This window comes from Saccopteryx leptura, chromosome 2, assembly GCF_036850995.1.
Source record: "Saccopteryx leptura isolate mSacLep1 chromosome 2, mSacLep1_pri_phased_curated, whole genome shotgun sequence".
Taxonomy (NCBI): Eukaryota; Metazoa; Chordata; class Mammalia; order Chiroptera; family Emballonuridae; genus Saccopteryx; species Saccopteryx leptura.
In genome coordinates this window covers 97,983,742-98,002,406 of record NC_089504.1, presented here as the reverse complement: position 1 = coordinate 98,002,406, position 18,665 = coordinate 97,983,742, and the positions used below count along the sequence as shown (strand labels likewise).

Genomic DNA, 18,665 nt, shown 5'->3' with positions numbered 1-18,665 from the left:
TACTATCAGTGGGGTCAGTGGGTCCACTGGCATCTAGAGGCGGAGAATTCCACCCACAGTCAGCCAGGAGGCCAGAGGAACAGGCCCAGGATGCCGCAGACTCACGCCCCCACCACTCCCTCCCAGTGGGCTCTGCCCCGCCCGGTGTGATTCCAGATCACACACGGCAGTTCCCATGCACGGACAGAGAAGCATGGGGTTCTCTATCTCCCCATGGCCAAACCAGAACTTTTGGCTGCCCAGCCCACCCACCAGAGATACCAGGAACCAGATGCCCTCCCTACACAGCATAGGCCCTGCTCCTGCCCAGGGACAAACCCCTCCCAATATGAACAGTCCCCCCCCCCAAGTGGGACCCATAGGACCAACAGCCCCCTCCCCCCCACCGCACCTTTGTCTTGAGCCCTCACCTGAACCCCTCAAATGCCAACTCAAGCAGTTATAATACAGAAGACGCACTCTGCTCAGAAAATGTCTGGAAGCCTGAAAAAGGACAGCCAGCGACCACCATGGGCAGTCTTTGTCCCCCAAGGACCCAACAGTCCCTGTGACAAGCCAACCTCTAACATCATGTCAGGGATCAAACCAGCCCAAAGCCAACGCTAACACAGCTCACAGTAGGACACAGGTCCAACGCTCAGCCGGAGTCAGGCAGGGTGCTGCGTATCCCCAGGGCCCAAGAACACGCAGCCACCTAGTCCATCCCACAGGGTCCCCTAGAGGGGGCCCACTCTGCATGTGGCTGCAGCCGTCCCGCCCCAGACCCCCGGTGCCTGCTCCCTGACTGGGAGCACTGGTTGGCCTGTGATGCCGTGGGAAGGATGGAGAAAAAGGGCTCTTCTCTGAGGGTTTCCAACAGTGGCAGGGGAACCTCGTGCTCATAACCGATGACCCTGTGGTCTCATTAGGTCAGTCATTGGTATTGTGTAAAAAGGCTTCAGGATGACAGTTTCCCCCAAATCCAAGGACACAGGAGCCACAACACACCCAGGAAGGTGTCCCATCACTGCACCCCTGCCCCGCTCCCACCCTCCGTCGCTGCCCTGCAGTCTGAAGGGTTCTTCCAAAACAAGATGAAGCCACTCTCCTGCTTGAACCTCTTAATTAAATAGAAGAAATGCCTCGGAACCTGTCTGGGCAGGTGTCAGCGGTTTGCCGCTGGCCAATTCGGCAAGATGACTTCCTGGCTTGAAGACACAGCACAGCAGCCATCTTCCTCTGGGGGCCCGGGCGGAGCCAGGCTGAGAAGACACATCCCGTCTGGGTGCCCGATGTGTCTGTCAGGCCCTGGCCCAAAGGTAGGAGGGGCAGGGCTGGTGCTGAGCCCACCCTGAACTCCGCCTTGGGGCACAGGGGAGGCTGGTGGGCCCACCAGCTGGGGCAGGTGGGGACCACAATGTGACTTTGCAGTAACACCCAAGCACATAAAAGAGACAAGGAGTGGTACCCAAGTGAACACTGCTGTCTAAGGATGGAGATTGGGGGCAGTTTTCTCTTTTTCTGGTTTCAGCCTCTATCACATCTACCCCGCTCCTAGGAACTTACATAGCTAGAAATGTACCCCAAAATGTAGTCTCCCCATTCAGTGCCCGCCACCCCCCATCCTCACAGCTGCCACTCACTTTGGGAACCAGTGCTGACACATGGGGGACTCAGCTCTCTCCTCCCTTACTGCCCTCCTTCCAGGATGAACAGGGGTGCCGGGTGGGCACAAACACCCTATGGGCAACAGGCCCCTGGGGGGTCAGGGTCCTCCTGACAGCAAGTCCCACTGTAGGCCTCCTTCTCCCGCAGAAATTCAGATAGCCAGGCACCGGGGACTCAGGAGTACAGCATCCCCGTTTCTGCTTAAAACAGGCAGGACTGCTCTGTGCAGGTGCTCCGGCTCAGGAAGGTGGAGGCTGGGCAGCCGTGAGTCCCCGGAGGACGACATCCACAGTCCAGCCTCTGAGCAGCAACCCCCGGCAGACCAGGACAGGTCCTGGCTCTGCTACTGATTGCCCATTGGGAGGGGGTCCCACATGATCACACTTTCCTTTCCAAAATTTCTGGATGATTCCAACAGAACCATCTCCAGATGTTGCGGCCCCAGTCAAAGGTTGTCAGGGCAGCACCCTTCTCATCAGCTGAGGTGGAGGCCTCCCGTCAGCACTGCTTTGCAGGGGGCTGTCCTGACTGGCATCTGTGGTCCTAACCACCACCACCCACAGCGCCCTAGCAGGACACAGCCCGAGAGTGCTTAGCAGGAACGCCGGACAGTCCATCATGTGGTCCCTGCAGGAGAAAAAGTCAAGGCTGCAAAAGATTCAAAAATAATAAAAGCGGCAGAGGACTGTCCTAAAATAAAACAGACATGAGAACAGACGCAGTGCACCACTGCTGAATGGGTCCTGGACCCTGACAGGAAGCTGAACTGAGCATCCCTGGGGTGCAGCCCACCCCAGAGGCATGGCTGACAGCGGCCAGTAGCCTCGACTGTGACACAGCTGTGGTTTCGTGGGACAACGCCCTCCTGCACACAGCAGGTACCGCCGGAATGTTTAAGGTGAGGTGTCAATGAGCCAGAATAAAGCTTATGCAGACATAGAGGTAAAGCCAGATGCAGCAAGATGTTAAAAACTGGTAACACCAATTTAATAAGTTTTTCAAAACAAAAAAAGTTTGCTGAGAAATGAACACTGGATTGCCGGCCGAGGGGAAAGCTCCAAAGAGGGAAGAGATGGGGTGGGGAGCTGGGTCACAGCACAGGAAGGGGACCCCTCCACAGCCTGGAGAGGGGAGGGGCAGCAGCCCGGGGGCATCAGAAGTGTTGGCAGAGAAGCCCCTTGTGGAGCACTGACCCCAGTGAGACCTCAGGGAGGTGAGGTCACCAAGACAGACAGAGGCGGGCCACCCCACCCATAGCTGCCACCCCTCCCTACCAACACAACACACTATGCCCAGCTCGAGGGAACAGAGCATAACATATCTGTGCCAGCAAGCCTTTCCCAGAGCTCCTTGCAATCCCATTCTAAAACCAGAGACACCAAAAAGGATTACCAGTAAACACTTCTCTTTGTAGATGAAAATGTGGACACCTAAACCTAAGCTCCACCTAACCACTCACTTACTTCATGTTTGCAAATGTGGTTGTGATTGCTGGCACGGTGGTAGCCTCTCTGCTGCCCAGAGGCAGTAAGACTGGGGGCAAATTCAACATGGCTGAGAAGCAGAAGAGATATCTGTCCCTGCCTACACTGCTGAGCCCCTAGGGCCCTCAGCTGGCCACCTCCAAATTTCAGGCTCTGGGGATGATCAAAGTTCTGCATTGCTTAGACACACCCGGTTGGTGGCTGAGACTCTTCCCGGTGCACTGGCACCTGAGCACACGCAGAGCAAGAAGAGCCGGGGCCTCGAGTGGACAACAGAGGGAGGATGGGTCCTTCCAGGGCAGCTTCCGGCCTGAGACAAGCAGGGATTCTCAAGGGCACGGCTAGCTTTCCATGTCTCACTCCAAGCACTGCCAACTCCAACAGTATTTGTGACTCAGCCAAGACATGCCCTGGGGACATCTGTGCCTCTACCAACAGTCGGCCACCGACACACCACTCACCAGAGCCCATCCTGGTCCCATGAGACACTGGGAAAATGAAATAAAAAGGTGGAGCAGGTGCCTCCCACACCCACCCCTTCAAGAGCTTCACAACATAGGGCACCTATTAGAAGCTCTAAACAGGTGTTCCCAAACTACGGCCCCCCCACGGGCCGCATGTGGCCCCAAGGCCATTTACCTGCCGCCCCCCCCCACCCCGTGCCGCACTTCCGGAAGGGGCACCTCTTTCATTGGTGGTCAGTGAGAGGAGCACTGTATGTGGCGACCCTCCAACGGTCTGAGGGACAGTGAACTGGCCCCCTGTGTAAAAAGTTTGGGGACCCCTGCAAGAAGTCCCAAAACAGCCATGCCTGCCTGACCCAACACTCCCCAAGTAGCAACCCTTTTTTAAATTTTACTGATTGATTGATTTTAGAGAGAGAGAAAGGGAGAAAGAGAAACATCAATTTGTTATTCCACTTATCTGTGCATTCACTGGTTGATTCTTATATGTGCCCAGAACAGGGATTGAAGTCGCAACCTTAGCATTATGGGATGATGCTCTAACTAACTGAGTTACCCAGCCAGGGCATGCAGCCACCCTTTGAATACACCTGGAAATGACAATCCAGGAGAGAGGTCCGGGGCATGCCACCAGCTGCTGTCCTGCTCTGTGAGTTTATGACCCACCTCATCTGAGCCTTTCTCATCTGTGGAGAGTCCTGAAACCTCCGAAGGTGGTTCTGAGGGCCTGATGCTCTCAGAGCTTCCTTCCTGCCCTCCCACTTGTGTCCTGCCCCTGGCCCACTGATGGCCAGGGTTGGACCTCCCTGCACAGGGGGAGCCCCTGAAGCTCAGCCAGAATAACCCTTTGCAAAACACCAGAACTAGGGGGCACCAAATGCCTCACCCAGAGCCCACTCCCACCCCACAGGCTCCTCTGCCCATGTGTCTGGGCAGGGCTCATGGCACATCTTTAATTTCTAAAGCCACTGTGGAGACCTCACTCCTGAACACTTTGGGATACCCAGCCCAAGGCAAGGTGACATGAAGGGGACCACCTTCCCTGGGCCCACCCTGCACCAAGACCCCTAGAAACAAACACTCTAGAACCAAAAAAAAATGACTCTAAAAGCTAAGACACCTGTTATGGCAGGTGTATTTATAAAAAGATGTGTGTGTGTATGAACAAACTTCAAAGTAATATGCAAAAAGAGTAAGCTGCATTCACTTGGATTATGGGTGAGTTTTTTTTTCCATTTCTGCAAACTTCTTTCATGTAGGTACTACACTGTTTGTTCTTTAATTAATAGACTATTTTTCCAGAGAAGTTTTAGGTATGTGCAAAGGCTGAACAGAGAGTACAGTTCCATGAATTCCCTCACATACAATACAGGCTCCCCTATTATTAACACCTTGCATTAATGAGGTCCATTGGTTATAAGTGATGTGCCAATGTTATTAACTGAAACCCACAGCTCACATTAGGGTTCACTCTTGGTACTGTGCATTCTATGGGTTTTGACTGATGTATAAGCACATGTATCCACTATGATTTCGTCACACAGAGTATTTTCAGTGCCCCTCCCAAATACCTAGAAACTATTGATATGTTTACTATCTCCATAGTTTTGCCTTTTCCAAAATGTCACAGCAAGTAGCCTTTCAGAAGATTGGCTTCTTTCACTTAGCAATATGCATTTTAAGATTCATCTGTGTCACCTAACCAGGTGGTGGCACAGTGGATAGAGCATCAGACTAGGACTCAGAGGACCCAGGTTCGAAACCCCAAGGTCGCTGACTTGAGTGTGGGCTCATTCAGCTTGAGCACAGGGCTCACCAGCTTGAGTGCGGGGTCACTGGCTTAAACATGGGATCACAGACATGAATAACCCCATGAGGCTAGCTTAAGCCCAAAGGTCGCTGGCTTGAAGCCCAAGGTTGCTGGCTTGAGCCCAAGGTCACTGGCTTGACCAAAGAGTCACTGGCTCGGCTGTAGCCCCCGGGTGATAACACATATGAGAAAGCAATCAATGAACCACTAGGGTGCCACAAGGAAAAATTGATGCTTCTTATCTCTTTCCCTTCCTGTCTGTCCCTACCTATCCCTCTGACTCTCTCTCTCTCTCTCTCTCTCTCTCTCTCTTTCTTTCTCTGTCAAAAAGAAATAAAAATAAAATAAAGAAAAAGATTCATTATTGTCTTTTCATGATTTTTTTTAAATCACAGAATTATATTTCATTGTCTAGATAGAGTCAACCATAGTCTGTTTATCCATTCACCTACTGAAGGACATCGTAGTTGCTTCCAAGTTTCGGCAATTGTAAATAAAGCTGCTATAAACATCCACGTGCAGGTCTTTGTGTGGTCATAGGTTTCCAGGTCCTTTAGGTAAATGCCAAGGTACATGACTGCTGGATCGTATGGGATTTGCTTTGTTACATAAGAAGAAACTTCTCGACTTTCTTCCAAAGTGGCTAAACCATTGTGCATTCCCACCAGCAACAAGAGTTCCTGCTGCTCCATATCCTTGCCAGCACTTGGCATTGTCAGAGTTTTAGATTTTCATCATTCTAAACAGGTATGTAGTGGGTATGTAGTGCTGTCTCACTGTTGTTTCAATCTGCAATTCCCTGATAACATACAACGTTGACCATCTTTTTATATGTTTATTTGCCATCTGAATTATCTTCTTTGACGAGGTGTCTGTTAAGGTCTTTGGACCGCTTTTTTAATCAAACTGTGTTTTCTTATTGTTGAGCTGAGTTCTCTGTCTATGCCAGATAACAGTCCCTTATTAGGCATGCATTTGGCAAAGATTTTCTGCCAGTTCGGGTTTTGTCTTTTCATTATCCTTCAGTGTCTTTACTGAGCAGAAGTTTTTCATTTTAATCAAGTTCAACTTACAATTTTTCTCTCATGCACTTTGCCTTTGGTGCCCAAGGTCACCTACATTTTCTCAGATGTTATCTTCTAAGAGCTTCACAGTTTTGCATTTTACAGTTAGGTCTGTGATCTGTTATAAGTTAATTTTGGGGAAGGGAGTAAGTTCTGCATCCAGAGTTTTTTTGTTTGTTTGGGGTTTTTTTTGCATGTATACGTCCAGCTACTGCAGCACAATTTGTTGAAATAACCATCTTTCTCCATCATACTGTCTTTACTCCTTTGTCACAGGTCAGCTGACTAGATTATGTGGGTCCGTTTCTGGGCTCTCTAGTCTGTTCCAGTGATCTACTTATCCATCCCCTCACCAATACACACTGTCTTGATCTCTTTTTATTCTTTTCCAAAAAACTTAATGGATATTATTAAAAAGCTGATGTGGTAATCAAGTCTTCTGGGTAATCTTAGCATTCAACCCTCCCAGGAACAAAGCCAGATCTGAAAGCTCTTTAAAACAGGAAAGCCTGCCGCTGACCCTCAGGATACCAACCTCAGATGGTCTGTGCTTCGGTTCTGAACTGATCTCGCTGGAAGCCTCTCTATCCAAAGCACTGCACCTGGATTGCCTGTGGCCAGAGGCAGATTCTAACCTGCTTCTTCGGTTCTGCGGCTGCATTCACAAGCCCTTTCCTTATCTGGTTAGAATGAGTGAGCTGGGTGCACAGCCTGCCTGCAGAGGGGCCCTGCACCACCCAGGGAGCCCTCTCCTACCTGCAGGTAGGCCTCCCTGCCCCTCTGGGTTAGCTTACTCTCCACTTCAATCTGTTTCTTAAAATAGTTAACTTGAAGGGGAGCAAGCATGAGGTGAGACAAGTATCGCTGTCACTGCCTGCTCTGTGCTCAACACCGGACACACTTCCCAACAGTCTTCCCCTCAGAGAAACCGGCTAGCGCTGCACAGGCAGGTAAACCGAGCCTCACAAAAGCAGCTGCCTTCCCGACGGCCTCCCTGCTGGGGAGCTGTGGGCTGCAGTCTGAATGGAGCAGACCTCCTCCATCTGGGATGTGTCTGTGCCTGGCTACAAGGATCCTGAACACCCCTCACAAGCACCACAAGCAAATGCCGGCACCCACTCAGCTGCTCGGCCAGGGAGGACCACAAAGGAGACACAGGCAGGTGGTCCAAACCTTTGCTGGACCCGGACAAATTCTCTCCCACCAAGGCAGTGACCCGGAGCTCCCTATCGTCACCTTGGATATCATCCAGCTGTGGCCTAAAGTCAGCCCAAGCCACAGGCCCCAAGAGATGCCTATGGTCACACAGAGGGCTGCTAGTCCAAGACATTATGCAAGGTAAAGGGCACACGTGGGCAAGCCCGCCAGCCCATGACCATGGCACAGGCTCTCCCCGCACTCCTCCTCACCCCCCTCCGGCAGGCTCCTCCGGGAGGTGGTTGTGCTCACAGTGGTACCCCAGATGGAACCAGAGCACATCCTCAACAAATGTTGGCTGAGTCAACAAACTACATACCAGCCTGCACTGTTAAGCTCCGGACACGGGGCCTGCAGCCCAGAACCTTTTGAGACATCTGCTCCCATTCCTCCTCTTAGCAATTCTTTTTCTCAGCACCATCATGTTCTGATCTACAACCCACTAGCAAAGCTTACTCACCTCAGAGTGAGCCCCAAGCCACCACCTAGAAATGGCACAGGGGTGGTGAGATGCCCATTAACTCTCCCAGGGAGTAAGACTGCCTGGGCCCAGTCACTTGGTGTTTGGCCCTGAATCAGGCTCAGCCCCACACCAGAGCCTCTGAGAGGCACACACTCAGCCTCAGGAAGGCCTGTTTCCAACAGGGAAGGAGCAAAGAGTGCCCGAAGTGCCACGACGGTGACCCAGCAGCTCAGGCTGCTCGTCCATCATCACTGACCACTCGGGCAGGGGCAGAGCCTCTGGCTGCTGGGCACCCACATTTCTGCACTGGCACAGGGCCAGGAAAGCTGTCCTCACAGGCCTGTAGGTAGCTGGTGCCAACCTTTCTCACCAACCAAACCAGAACCACGGTTGGCATGGGGCATGACATCACTGGGAAAAACAAACTCAGGGTTGGCATGAAACATTTCAAAATACAGCTCTCCCAACAAAACTAAGCTCTTAGGAGATTAATAAAAATAAAGTGGAGTGGCCACCGGCCAAAATGACTCGAGCCCTTTCTAAGTGTCCTGCTACAATGTGCAAGAACCATCCCCTCGGCACACCCCCTGCCCTCCGTGCCTTCCCCACCCTCCCCCTCAGCTGCTCAGGGCTCCTCTGAAAGCAGACAATGCTACCAGAGGGACCTCTCAACCTGGCCCAAAGCTGCTCAGGAACGCGAGGTGTGCACCTGGCCTGTCTAGGAAAGGCAATGGTGCACCTGCAAGAGCAGGTGTGTCAGCTCAGTGTGAGTGCAGACGGGGTGCCCACAGCCACAGAAAAGGCAGATGAGCCACACCAATGACAGGCAGACCAAGCTATGTCTGAGGACAGCGAGGGGACCAGTGCAGCCAACATGGCCACACACAGCAAGCCCTAGGCACCAGCCACATCCAAGGCACAGGCAGTTATATGGGACCCAGACGTCGCCCTGGGGCAGGCAGGCTGGGAACATGCTATCTCTGTGGCTACACCAAGGGGACACCCACAGGTCACCCATTATCAAGGTCCTGAGGTCCCCACATCCCCAAGCTGCTCCCCAGCCTGAAGCCCAGGCCTTTACCACAGCACAGGAACCCAGCTGCCTCTGGACAGCAAAGAGCAGCAGGATGGCTTCGTGACAGCATTTGGGAAAGCCAGGGCCTGAGTGGTGGTGCTCAGCCCCCCCGCCCCCAGAGTACCCCAAGAGGACCCTACAGTGCTTGGGTGGAAGGGATCAAGGACTGACACCCTCATATGATATACTGACCCCCATGCTGGGTATGAGCCCGGACACCACCATAGGAAACAAAGGTTCCAGATGGAATCCCCCGCAAAGAGACAGTGCTAAGCCCTGCACAGCAGCTCACAGCGGCCTTCTGTGGGGAGGAGGCAACACAAGGGGCTAAGACCCTGAAGACAGGGGGCCACTGACAGGAGAGGCAGCATCGACAGGGGGACTGGAAACCAGGCTCTGTCCAAGCTCCTGAGGGAGACACAGGAGAAGCAGCTAGTCCAGGCCACTTCCAGCTAGGCTTCCGGAGGCTGGCCAGATCTGGGCTGGCTTCACTTTCTCTACTCGGGTCTCACACCAGCACAGAGACAACACAGTGGCCTGAGCCTCCCGAAACAATGTGAGTAGTTCAGACTTGTCCCCTCCAGGCAGCCCAGAGCCAAGGGCCTACCTACCTATCTGAGCACTGTCTGATAGGGCAGGGTCTGTGTCGGGACCAGAGCTGGCCAAAGAAGGGCACAGGGACGTGGGAAACCAGAGCCAGAGCGAGGGCAGTGGATTCTGGGTGTGTGTGCTTCCTACATCACGATCACAACATGGTCTGGTAGCAGAAATACAAGTTCATTCCAAAGAAAAGAGACAGGGAGGTAATCCTTTAAAATGGCTTCCCTCCAAAAACTCAGTGTCATCTCTGGACAGCTGGAGAATTCAGAAGGTGACACACCTCGCTGCCTTTCACTATGACATGAATACATACAGCTCTCTCCGCAAAGCACTTTCAACACTAACATGGAAGGAAACGGAAAGTCATGGGGAGCTAATGTCCTCCAAGCCAGACTTATTAGATCCAGAAATGCGGCCTGGCCTTCTCCTGGCTGGAAACCCCAGAAAAAGCAAGCAGGTGATACTGTCTCAGTTCTGAGGGAAACCAGCAAGTGCCAACCCCGCCTCCCCCTTGCATCCAGAGTGTATGAGAATTAAACAGACTGGAGGGTGGGTTTTCGGGGCATTCCAAAGCTGCTGGCCAAGGTGCTTCTGGGGATAGGGAAGAGAGTCTGAGGGTGGCCTTCCATATCCAGGTCCGTATACAATACTCCAGGTGACCCATCCCCCACTGGGAGGGAGCCCTGACACCCAGGAATCCTGGGGGCTCCCGGGATAGAAGAACATCATCACACTGTGAACCCTTTCCCAGGCACAAAGCCAGCACACAACCCAATACACTCTCCCCATGAACAGCAGTCCAAGAGGCCTAACCTGGTGCCCTACCCTCCATGCTCATCTCCAATCCTAAGTGGATGGCCACACCAGGCTGGGACCTCCTCCCACCATGCTACAATCTCCTTCTGCCATTGATGTCCTCGCAGGTGGCCTTGGGTGAGGAGTCCTCAACAATAAAGTGGAGGACACAGTAGCATTCTGGTCAGTGAGGAGGAGGCCAAACACACAGCAGGTCCTCAGCAGTCCTAAGCTGGTCCCTCTTAGCCCCACCAAGCAGAAAGCAGCTGACCCCCAATCTGTATGCTGGCCTGAGGTAAACATTAACAGTACCCTCTTACTGGGAGTGATAAAAGGATAGTTCCCCTAGCAGTGGTCGGCAAACTGCGGCTCACAAGCCACGTGCGTCTCTTTGGCCCCTTGAGTGTGGCAGTTCCACAAAATACCACGTGCGGGCGCTACCTCGATAAGGAATGTACCTACCTATATAGTTTAAGTTTAAAAAATTTGGCTCTCAAAAGAAATTTCAATCGTTGTACTGTTGATATTTGGCTCTGTTGACTAATGAGTTTGCCAACCACTGCCTGGGTCGGGGCTCCCCGTAACTACTGGTCAAGGAATGTCACCAGAAAGACAGATGGGAAGCCATCTCCAGTCTTTCCACTACCACCCAAAACCCAAGATAAAAGGCACCTGGACAGGGGCAGTCTCCACCTCTGTGAGCTCTGCTCAGGGACCCGGAGGCAGAACCACTTGCCTTGCCATAAAGGAAATGGGAGGTAACAACCTCCTCCTGCAAAGGTCACAGCACCTGCAATGCCTCAACCAGATCACCAGGTTCTGCTGCTAAGGGCTAACCCAGATTCTGCCTGCTGCAATAACCCCATATCCTGTCCTCCTCTGAACAGGCATTCCACAGTGGCGCACCAGTGGGAGCTCAGACTGCTGTGCCGGGTCACTTGGCAAGAGCAGAAAGCTGGGAAGGCAATGGCTACTCTGTAAAAGCAAGAATCCTCTTCTCCCCCTGATCTTCCCTCTCCAGATTTTCTCCACAGCGGTGATGCCCACTCTCTCCCCTGCCATCCCCAGCAAATCCCAGGGACCCCAAGCCCCCTCTCAGCAGCACCATGAGAGAGGAGCTGTCAGTTCTCCCTGAAGGATTCCCTGGGATGCCTACATTTCCATGGCAGAACCAAGGGGCTTCAGGGAGGGGTGACCTCTGGAGTTTTGTTTGAGGAGAAAGGCTGAGAATAGGCTGCCACCACCAAAGCAGCCATAAACACACACACAACACACAACACAGATGGAGCCTGGACAACAGAGCAACCCAAATCCCTCTTCTGAGCCAAAAAGGCAGGCAGCCTGCGTGTGGCCAGGGGCCCTGCAACAAGCCTAGCAGGGCAGGCTAACTTTACAGGGTGATGGGGTAGGCTTACACCCCTAAGGCCAGCCCCGTGCTGGACAGCTGCCCCCACAAAAGACAGAAGGCCAGTAAACACCCACTGTTACAGGCATGGCCCAGGCTTCCATGGCTGGCCCGGGGCAGCTCGGGTTACGGTTTATATAATCTTCCAGGGCTGGGGCTGACACAGCCAACATAAGGGCAAGGTTATGAAAAATGCATGCCCAGAGCCTTTGCATCAAAAAAAAAAAAAAAAAAAAAAAAAAAAGCACCACCCACCCGTATTTTGCATGACTTGGTTTTAAGACCTCATGCACCCACTTTGTGAACAAAATAGGCTTTGGGAGCGCCAAGAGGCTACTCACAGCACTCTTGGCCTTGCCCCACAGGCCCTAGCGCCCTCCAGGCCCCACCTTAAATACACTCTGGGTCAGAAGAAACCCCTTAGAAACCACAGGCCAGGGTACCTACACCTGGCAAGACATGGGAAGGTGCTCATTTAGGAGCAGCTCAGAGTTCCCAAGCCCAGGACACAGGGCCCTGCAGGCCCCACACTGCTTCTACAAAGACACCTGATCCACACAGCCTGGGTAAGTACAGCCCTGGAATTAGGAGTCAAGAAGGAGGGACACTGATAGACACACCCTCCAAGTGCCCACACCGCCCACTCTCTAGTGTGGACCACACTGTGCCACACTTAGATGCAATAGATCCCACCTCCATCACCCAATCTGTACCACTAACACAGAGGTGACCACCCACACATAAGGCAACACACCACTGCCCAAGGACCAAGGACCAAGGACCAAGGACGTGGGAGAGGGCTCAGGGGCCCACTGCCCACCTGAGCCAATGCACTCCTCACCTGCAGCTCACACCAGGCCACCTCCACCCAGGTCTCCGTGTCCAACCCCTTGTACACCGTCTTGAAGGAGCCACGGCCCAGCTCGATGTCGAATTTAAGGAAGCGGCCGTCCAGGGAGGTGGCCACCGCCTTGAGGTCATCCTCATCGTCCTCCTCCTCCTCTCCCTCCGGCTCGTCCCGGCGTGCGCGCCCGGGCTCCGGCCTTGCCTCGGGAGCCCCCGCGTCCTCCTTCCTCGCTACCGATGCCTCCTCTCGGGGCCCGCCGTCTGGGGCCGGCGCTGGCACCGTGTCCAGGCCGGGCTCCTGCGCACCCGCGGGTTCTGGGCCGGGGGTACTGGGGACGCAGGGAGGTGCGGCGGGCGCGGCGGGTGCGGCGGGCTCTGGGGCAGCGGGACGGCCGCGGGCGCGCTCGGCGATCAGGCGACGTGTCTTGCTGAGCAGCAGCACCCGGCGCTGCAGCGGCTGCGGGGGCTGCGCGCCCGGCGCCTCGGCAGCCTCCAGGCCCGGCGGCTCCTCCTGGTCCGATTCCACCACACTGCGCCGCAGGAAGCGCTGCGGCCCTGGCCGCACCGCCCGCGCCCGCGGCACCGCCGCCGGCTCTGCCATGCCCGCGGGACCTGCGCCGCGCCCGGCCTCCATCACCGCTCCGAGGGCGTCTAAGCGGCCGCCATCTCCGTCCATCTCTGCGGGCAAGGACACACAGGCCCGCGTGAGCACGGGCCCCGCCGCACCTGTCCCGGCTGTGGGATGAGACAGCGCCGCCGCGGGGCCCGCGTCCTGCCCTCCCAACCGTCCCCACCGCAAAGGGGCCTTCAGGGCTGTCCCTGGGGAGGGGGCTACATACGTGACCCGGAGGCCCGGCTTGCGGGGAGGAGGCCGTACCCAGCTCAGCCCTGGGACGGGGCCCGCTGAGCTGTCCCCAGGGGCCCCGAGGCAGGCTGCAGAGGGGACCGAGAGGTCGGGGCGAAGAAGGAACCGGGCCAGGCGGCGCCTCCACAAAGGACGCGGTCCCGGCTGCAGGAAGGGCGCGTGAGGAGGGGGCTGCGGCAGCGCTCCGCGCACACAAAGGAGGCGGGAGGGGATTCAGCACTCACAGGGCGAGCGGCTGCCGTCCATGCCTGGCGACCCGGGCGGGCGAGGCCGCACTCCGGGCCGGGGGCCGTACTGTGGGCTGGAGTCGCTCTTGGGGTCGGGTGGTGACGTGCTCCCTGAAGCCGCCCGCTGCGGGGTACGCGCTCCCGCGTGCTGCTCCGGCTCCGCGCGGCTGCGCTCCGCACGGGCTCCGACCCGGCGCGCTAGGAGGGCGGGGCATCTGCTGCCGGCCTCTGGCCGGCGCGGCGGGGCGGGGCCTGGCACGCCCACCTGGCCCCGCGCGCGCCGCCACCTGCGGGCAGCCTCCTAGCCACCGCCCCCCCGCCGCCCCCGGCCTCTGTCCCAGCTCCGCAGCCGTGCAGGCCCGCAGTGTCCCTCAGCTCCCACTCCTTGACCCCGAGGCTCTATGGACTGCCTCGCGGGGCTGCTGGCCGCGGAGGGCCCTAGAAGAGGCAACAGGCTCACTGCCTCACCCTAGCAAGCAGGTGTGCCAGACATCACAGTTCTAGGCAGAGCAGAACGGGAAAGCTAGAAGGCGAAGGTCCAGGGCCAGTGGTCCCCCGCCCTCAGGAAGACCTCAGGAAGAAGCCTAAGCCCCACCCCCACCCCAATAGGGGCTAAACCTGGTTGAGGGGTGAAGTGCCCTTCTCTCACTTCACCAGGCTCCATCAGGACCGCACCCCCTCACCTAGAGGGTGAGTATTGCAATCATCATTCCCATTTCACTGCTGAACAAATCGAGACGCCAAAGGCAGAAATTATCTGTCATAAATCCCAGAGCTCCTAAGACAGGCTGAACTGAGATATCTGTGGATAGAGGCAGGAGAGTCTTGCAGAGGCCCCTTGGCCCACAATGTTCTTCCTTATCCACCTGTTAAATAGCACCTCCCCCTCCTCCTTCCTCCTCTGGACTCCCACAGACACGCCAATCTCTTGGGTACCTTTGCAGCTTATTGCAAGGAAATGGCATTCAGCAAAGGCTATACTGCTAATTTCCCAGCCCTACTTCATGCATGGTCCTGAGCTCATTCTTCTTACCCCGTCCTTTGTAAGCCTGTGATGTGTAGTCATTGGCCCACTTCCAGAGCAGGAAATGGAGGTAAGGGAAGCAGCTGGCCCAGGGGAGATGCCAGGCTGTTCTCCTGTTGGTCCCTGCACTCCGGCTTGGCATATTGTCAAGCAACAGAAACTTTCAGACACATGGTATGCCTGAGGGCTGCTGGACTTGAAGCCTTTAGCACAAAGGAATTCAAGTGCCATCAAACCCTCACAATTACAGTGGGGTGGGGGATGCCAAGCTGACTTACCCGAGCAGCAGAACTTTCTGAGGTCCTGCAGGGTGCTGGTGGGTGCTGGAGCCAGCAGAAATCAACTCGTGAGGGCCGGCATCTCTTTCCAACTCTGTTCAGTGACACCTGGCAGAGCTGGGAGAATTTACACCATGGAAATGGGCAGATGACACAGTTCAGGACTTCTTCCCCCAGAGAGTCATGGTTCCACAGAGTGCTGGCATGGGGCTGGGCATTTGGTACATACCTGCTAAATACAGACTCCAGTCCTGACATCTATTTGTGGGACAGGCATCAAGCTCAGAGGCCACGTGAAGAAAGGTCAACAACAGACACCAGCTCTGCCAACCTGAGGACACCCTTCAATGTGGGGATCTGAGTGGGTCCTCCCCAGCAGAGTGGGGGGCCTTCCAAGCAGAAGGGGGTCAGTGACAAATCCTACTGTCTTTCCTGTGGAGACTGGAGAGCCCAACCTGGCCTGCCATTTGTATGAACTTGGGCTAGCCCCATCCCTGCCAAGCCTCAGTTTTCCCTCTAAGGAACCAGCCTGACCATCCTGGTTTATCCCCTTTGAAAGACTGCCAGTTTCACCAAAGTAAGTCCTCAAGGGCATCATGAGTTCCAAGCCTGTGACAGATGTGCCCAGGCCTGTCCAAGAGAAAACCGAGAAAGGGTGGATGCTATTCATGATCCAGATGGATACCAGTCTGGCCTCCTTTCTGCCCTCAAAGGGCCACAGTGGTGGCATGGCAGGTGGACATCACAGCTGCCTAGGGATGGAAGAGATGACTGGCCATTCACATCATTGCCTGCAGGCAGCTGCCCACCCACAGTTGACAGATGTGCATAGTATGGCAGCAGTACTGCCACCCATGACAGGGGCAGCTCTGGACCTGGGAGAGCAGGAGAATCTGCCCTGATTGAGTGCTCTCTGTACTCTCAGCCCTTAAGCGTGGTATTAAGCACTCTGCTTACATGCCTCCCATGACAGGGAGCTTACCTACTCTGCTGACTCATGATCATTGGAGTCCACGGCCAAGCAGTTAGTGAAGAGGTTACAGTCCCCTTTTACAAGGAACCTTGGGCTGGGCTTTGGTGCAGTTCCTGGGATCTGGGAAGGGAAAGCCTGAGGTATCCTTGGACAGGACTTGGAACCAGAACTTTGCCAGGATCACTATGTGTCCTTAGCCAAGTAACTTGACATCTCTGAGCCTCCATCTCTGTGGCTGTGATGGGAGAACGGGCCCTGCCTGTCTGCTTTCCTCATTGTCTCAAGGCTGGCATGAGCCAAGCCTGTGTAAGACACTCTGCAAACTGCCTGCCCCAGGCTGGTGAGGACAGCCCTCTCTCTGCTGCCTGGAATAGCCATCTCAATGGCTGTCAGACCAAGTGGGTTGATTGTCTCCATGTCACAGATGAGTATGTTGAGGCTCAGCCCAGAGACTTTTTTACTTTAAGTAGCTTGCTCAAGGCCACAGAATTAGCCACAATTCCTCTCCCCCTGCCTCATAGCCATCACCTTGGCTACTTAAGACTCCAGTGCCAGGAAGCCCCAAGTGACCTCAAGTTTAGTCTGCCTCGGTGCCCAGCCTGGTCACCGAAATGGGCACCTGCAGGTACATACCTGCCATGCAGATGCACCTCGGAGGCCAGAACCCAGCAGGCAACAGAACCATGTCACCAATTTGCTCATCTACGAGATGAACATAATGGTCATGATCAATAGTGTTAGGGTTCAGTCAGTGTCCAACAAAAGCTCACTCATGGAGGCAGGGAGAGAGGGAGACAGGACCCCACCCTCTGCCTCTACTCACATCAGGCCCCAGGCAGCTCACCAGTCGGCGGGGTGAGGTTTGCCCTTGTCCTAAAAAGCCTAGTTGCCAGGTACTGCCACTGAATGAGCTCAGGCATCCCGGGACAGTCTAGTGGTCAGACCTAGAGCAGCCAGGCCACCCCTTGAGCCTTTCTACAGGCCACAGCACAGGAGAAGGCCCCTCACCATAAGAGGTCACTGGTTCACTAGACCACTATGTGGAGCCCGCCCCAGGGGCAAGCAAGACAGCAGGTCCTTTGGGAGCTCAGGACCCGCAGGGGTTGAGGAGATGGTACCAGGAAAACGGAGTGAGAAGTGGCAGGGGTCTCCTGGGAGGACAGAGATAGGGCAGAGTGGGCCTCTCAGGGACCTGGAGGAAGGGTGTAGTGAGGGAAGAAAGGAGCAGGCACGTGGAGTGGGGATTGTGTGGGCCTCTGAAGGGAGTCATGTGTGACTGGGAAGGCAAATGCTGGCCCTTCTACTCTGACCCCACCCAATGGGGCTCCCTGCCCAGTGAGGGCCACAGTGTCCACTAACAAAGTCTTTATTTTAGTCTTCTTTGTAATTAATAATTATGATGTAACATTTCCTTTACTCCCCAATTAAAAATGTGTTGATTTTTTTAAATAACAGCTTTATTGAGACATAATTCACATACCATAGACTTCACTCTTTTAAAGTATACAATCCAGTGGTCTTTAGTATCTTCTCAGAGTTGTGTGACCATCACACCACTCTAATTCCAGAACATCTCCATCATTCCAAAAAGAAACCCGTCCCATAGATAAAAGTGAAGTGCTTACCAGAGGGAAGGAGAGGGATGGGGGAAGGTGGGTGTTGGATACACAACATAATCAATGGTTCAAATAGAAACGTTTACCTGAGACCTATGTACTCTTATTGATCAATATCACCCCCATTAAATTTAATTTTATAAATAAAATTTTAAAAAAAGAAAAGAAACCCGTCCCCATTAGCATCACGTCCCACTCCCCCTCTCTGAGCCTCACGCTCCCAGTGATCTACTTTCTGTCTTTATGGATTCACCTGTTCTGGACTCTTCATAAACGGAGTCTTATAGGATGTGGTCCTTTGTGACTGGCTCCTTCCACTCAACATGACTTAAAGTTGCATCCATGTTGCCGCAAACCAGTCCTTTTTATGGCTGAATAATATTTATTGTATGAATATACATATTGATTTTTTTAAAAGCATGTACTCATTATAGAAAATTTATAAGACAGAAATAGTGGAAATAAAAAATTTTAAGTGGTCTTTGTGTTGCTACCCAGTGTGACTCCCAGGGCACCTGCTGCAGCTGCATGGGTCAGTGGCCACTGTCCTCTCGGGAGACTCTCAGCACGCCTGCGTAAAATAAGCAAATTGCAATTTGAACCTTTTTCTCTGACACATAGTTATTATTTAATTTTACTCAACTAGGTTCACACCAGATGCAAAGTCAAACATCCCGTTTTGTTTGGTCCGGAGAACAGGGCTTTAGCCCTCAGCTGTGCAGATGTTTCATATCCTTTCCCACTATCCCACTGAAGCAGCCAGGGCCAGGTACGGGGGTGCCATCAGCCCCCAGCCTCTCCTAAGGCTCAGCTCTAGATCCCTGGAATTTAT

At 54.2% G+C, this 18,665-nt stretch overlaps 1 protein-coding gene across 14 annotated transcripts in view; it reads right to left on the bottom strand.

Annotated features, from left to right (window-relative positions):
- Nucleotides 1-14,124, bottom strand: part of WNK2 (WNK lysine deficient protein kinase 2) — a 112,296-nt gene extending 98,172 nt beyond the window's left edge. For all 14 annotated transcript variants that reach the window (XM_066368391.1, XM_066368394.1, XM_066368396.1 and 11 more), the window contains exons 1-2: nucleotides 13,940-14,124; nucleotides 12,846-13,528 (exon numbers count right to left, since the gene is read on the bottom strand). In XM_066368391.1, the coding sequence (XP_066224488.1) occupies nucleotides 12,846-13,526 (681 nt within the window). In that variant the 5' untranslated portion in view covers nucleotides 13,527-13,528; nucleotides 13,940-14,124. The remainder of the gene's footprint in view (nucleotides 1-12,845; nucleotides 13,529-13,939) is intronic.
- Between the last annotated feature and the right edge of the window lie 4,541 nt (nucleotides 14,125-18,665).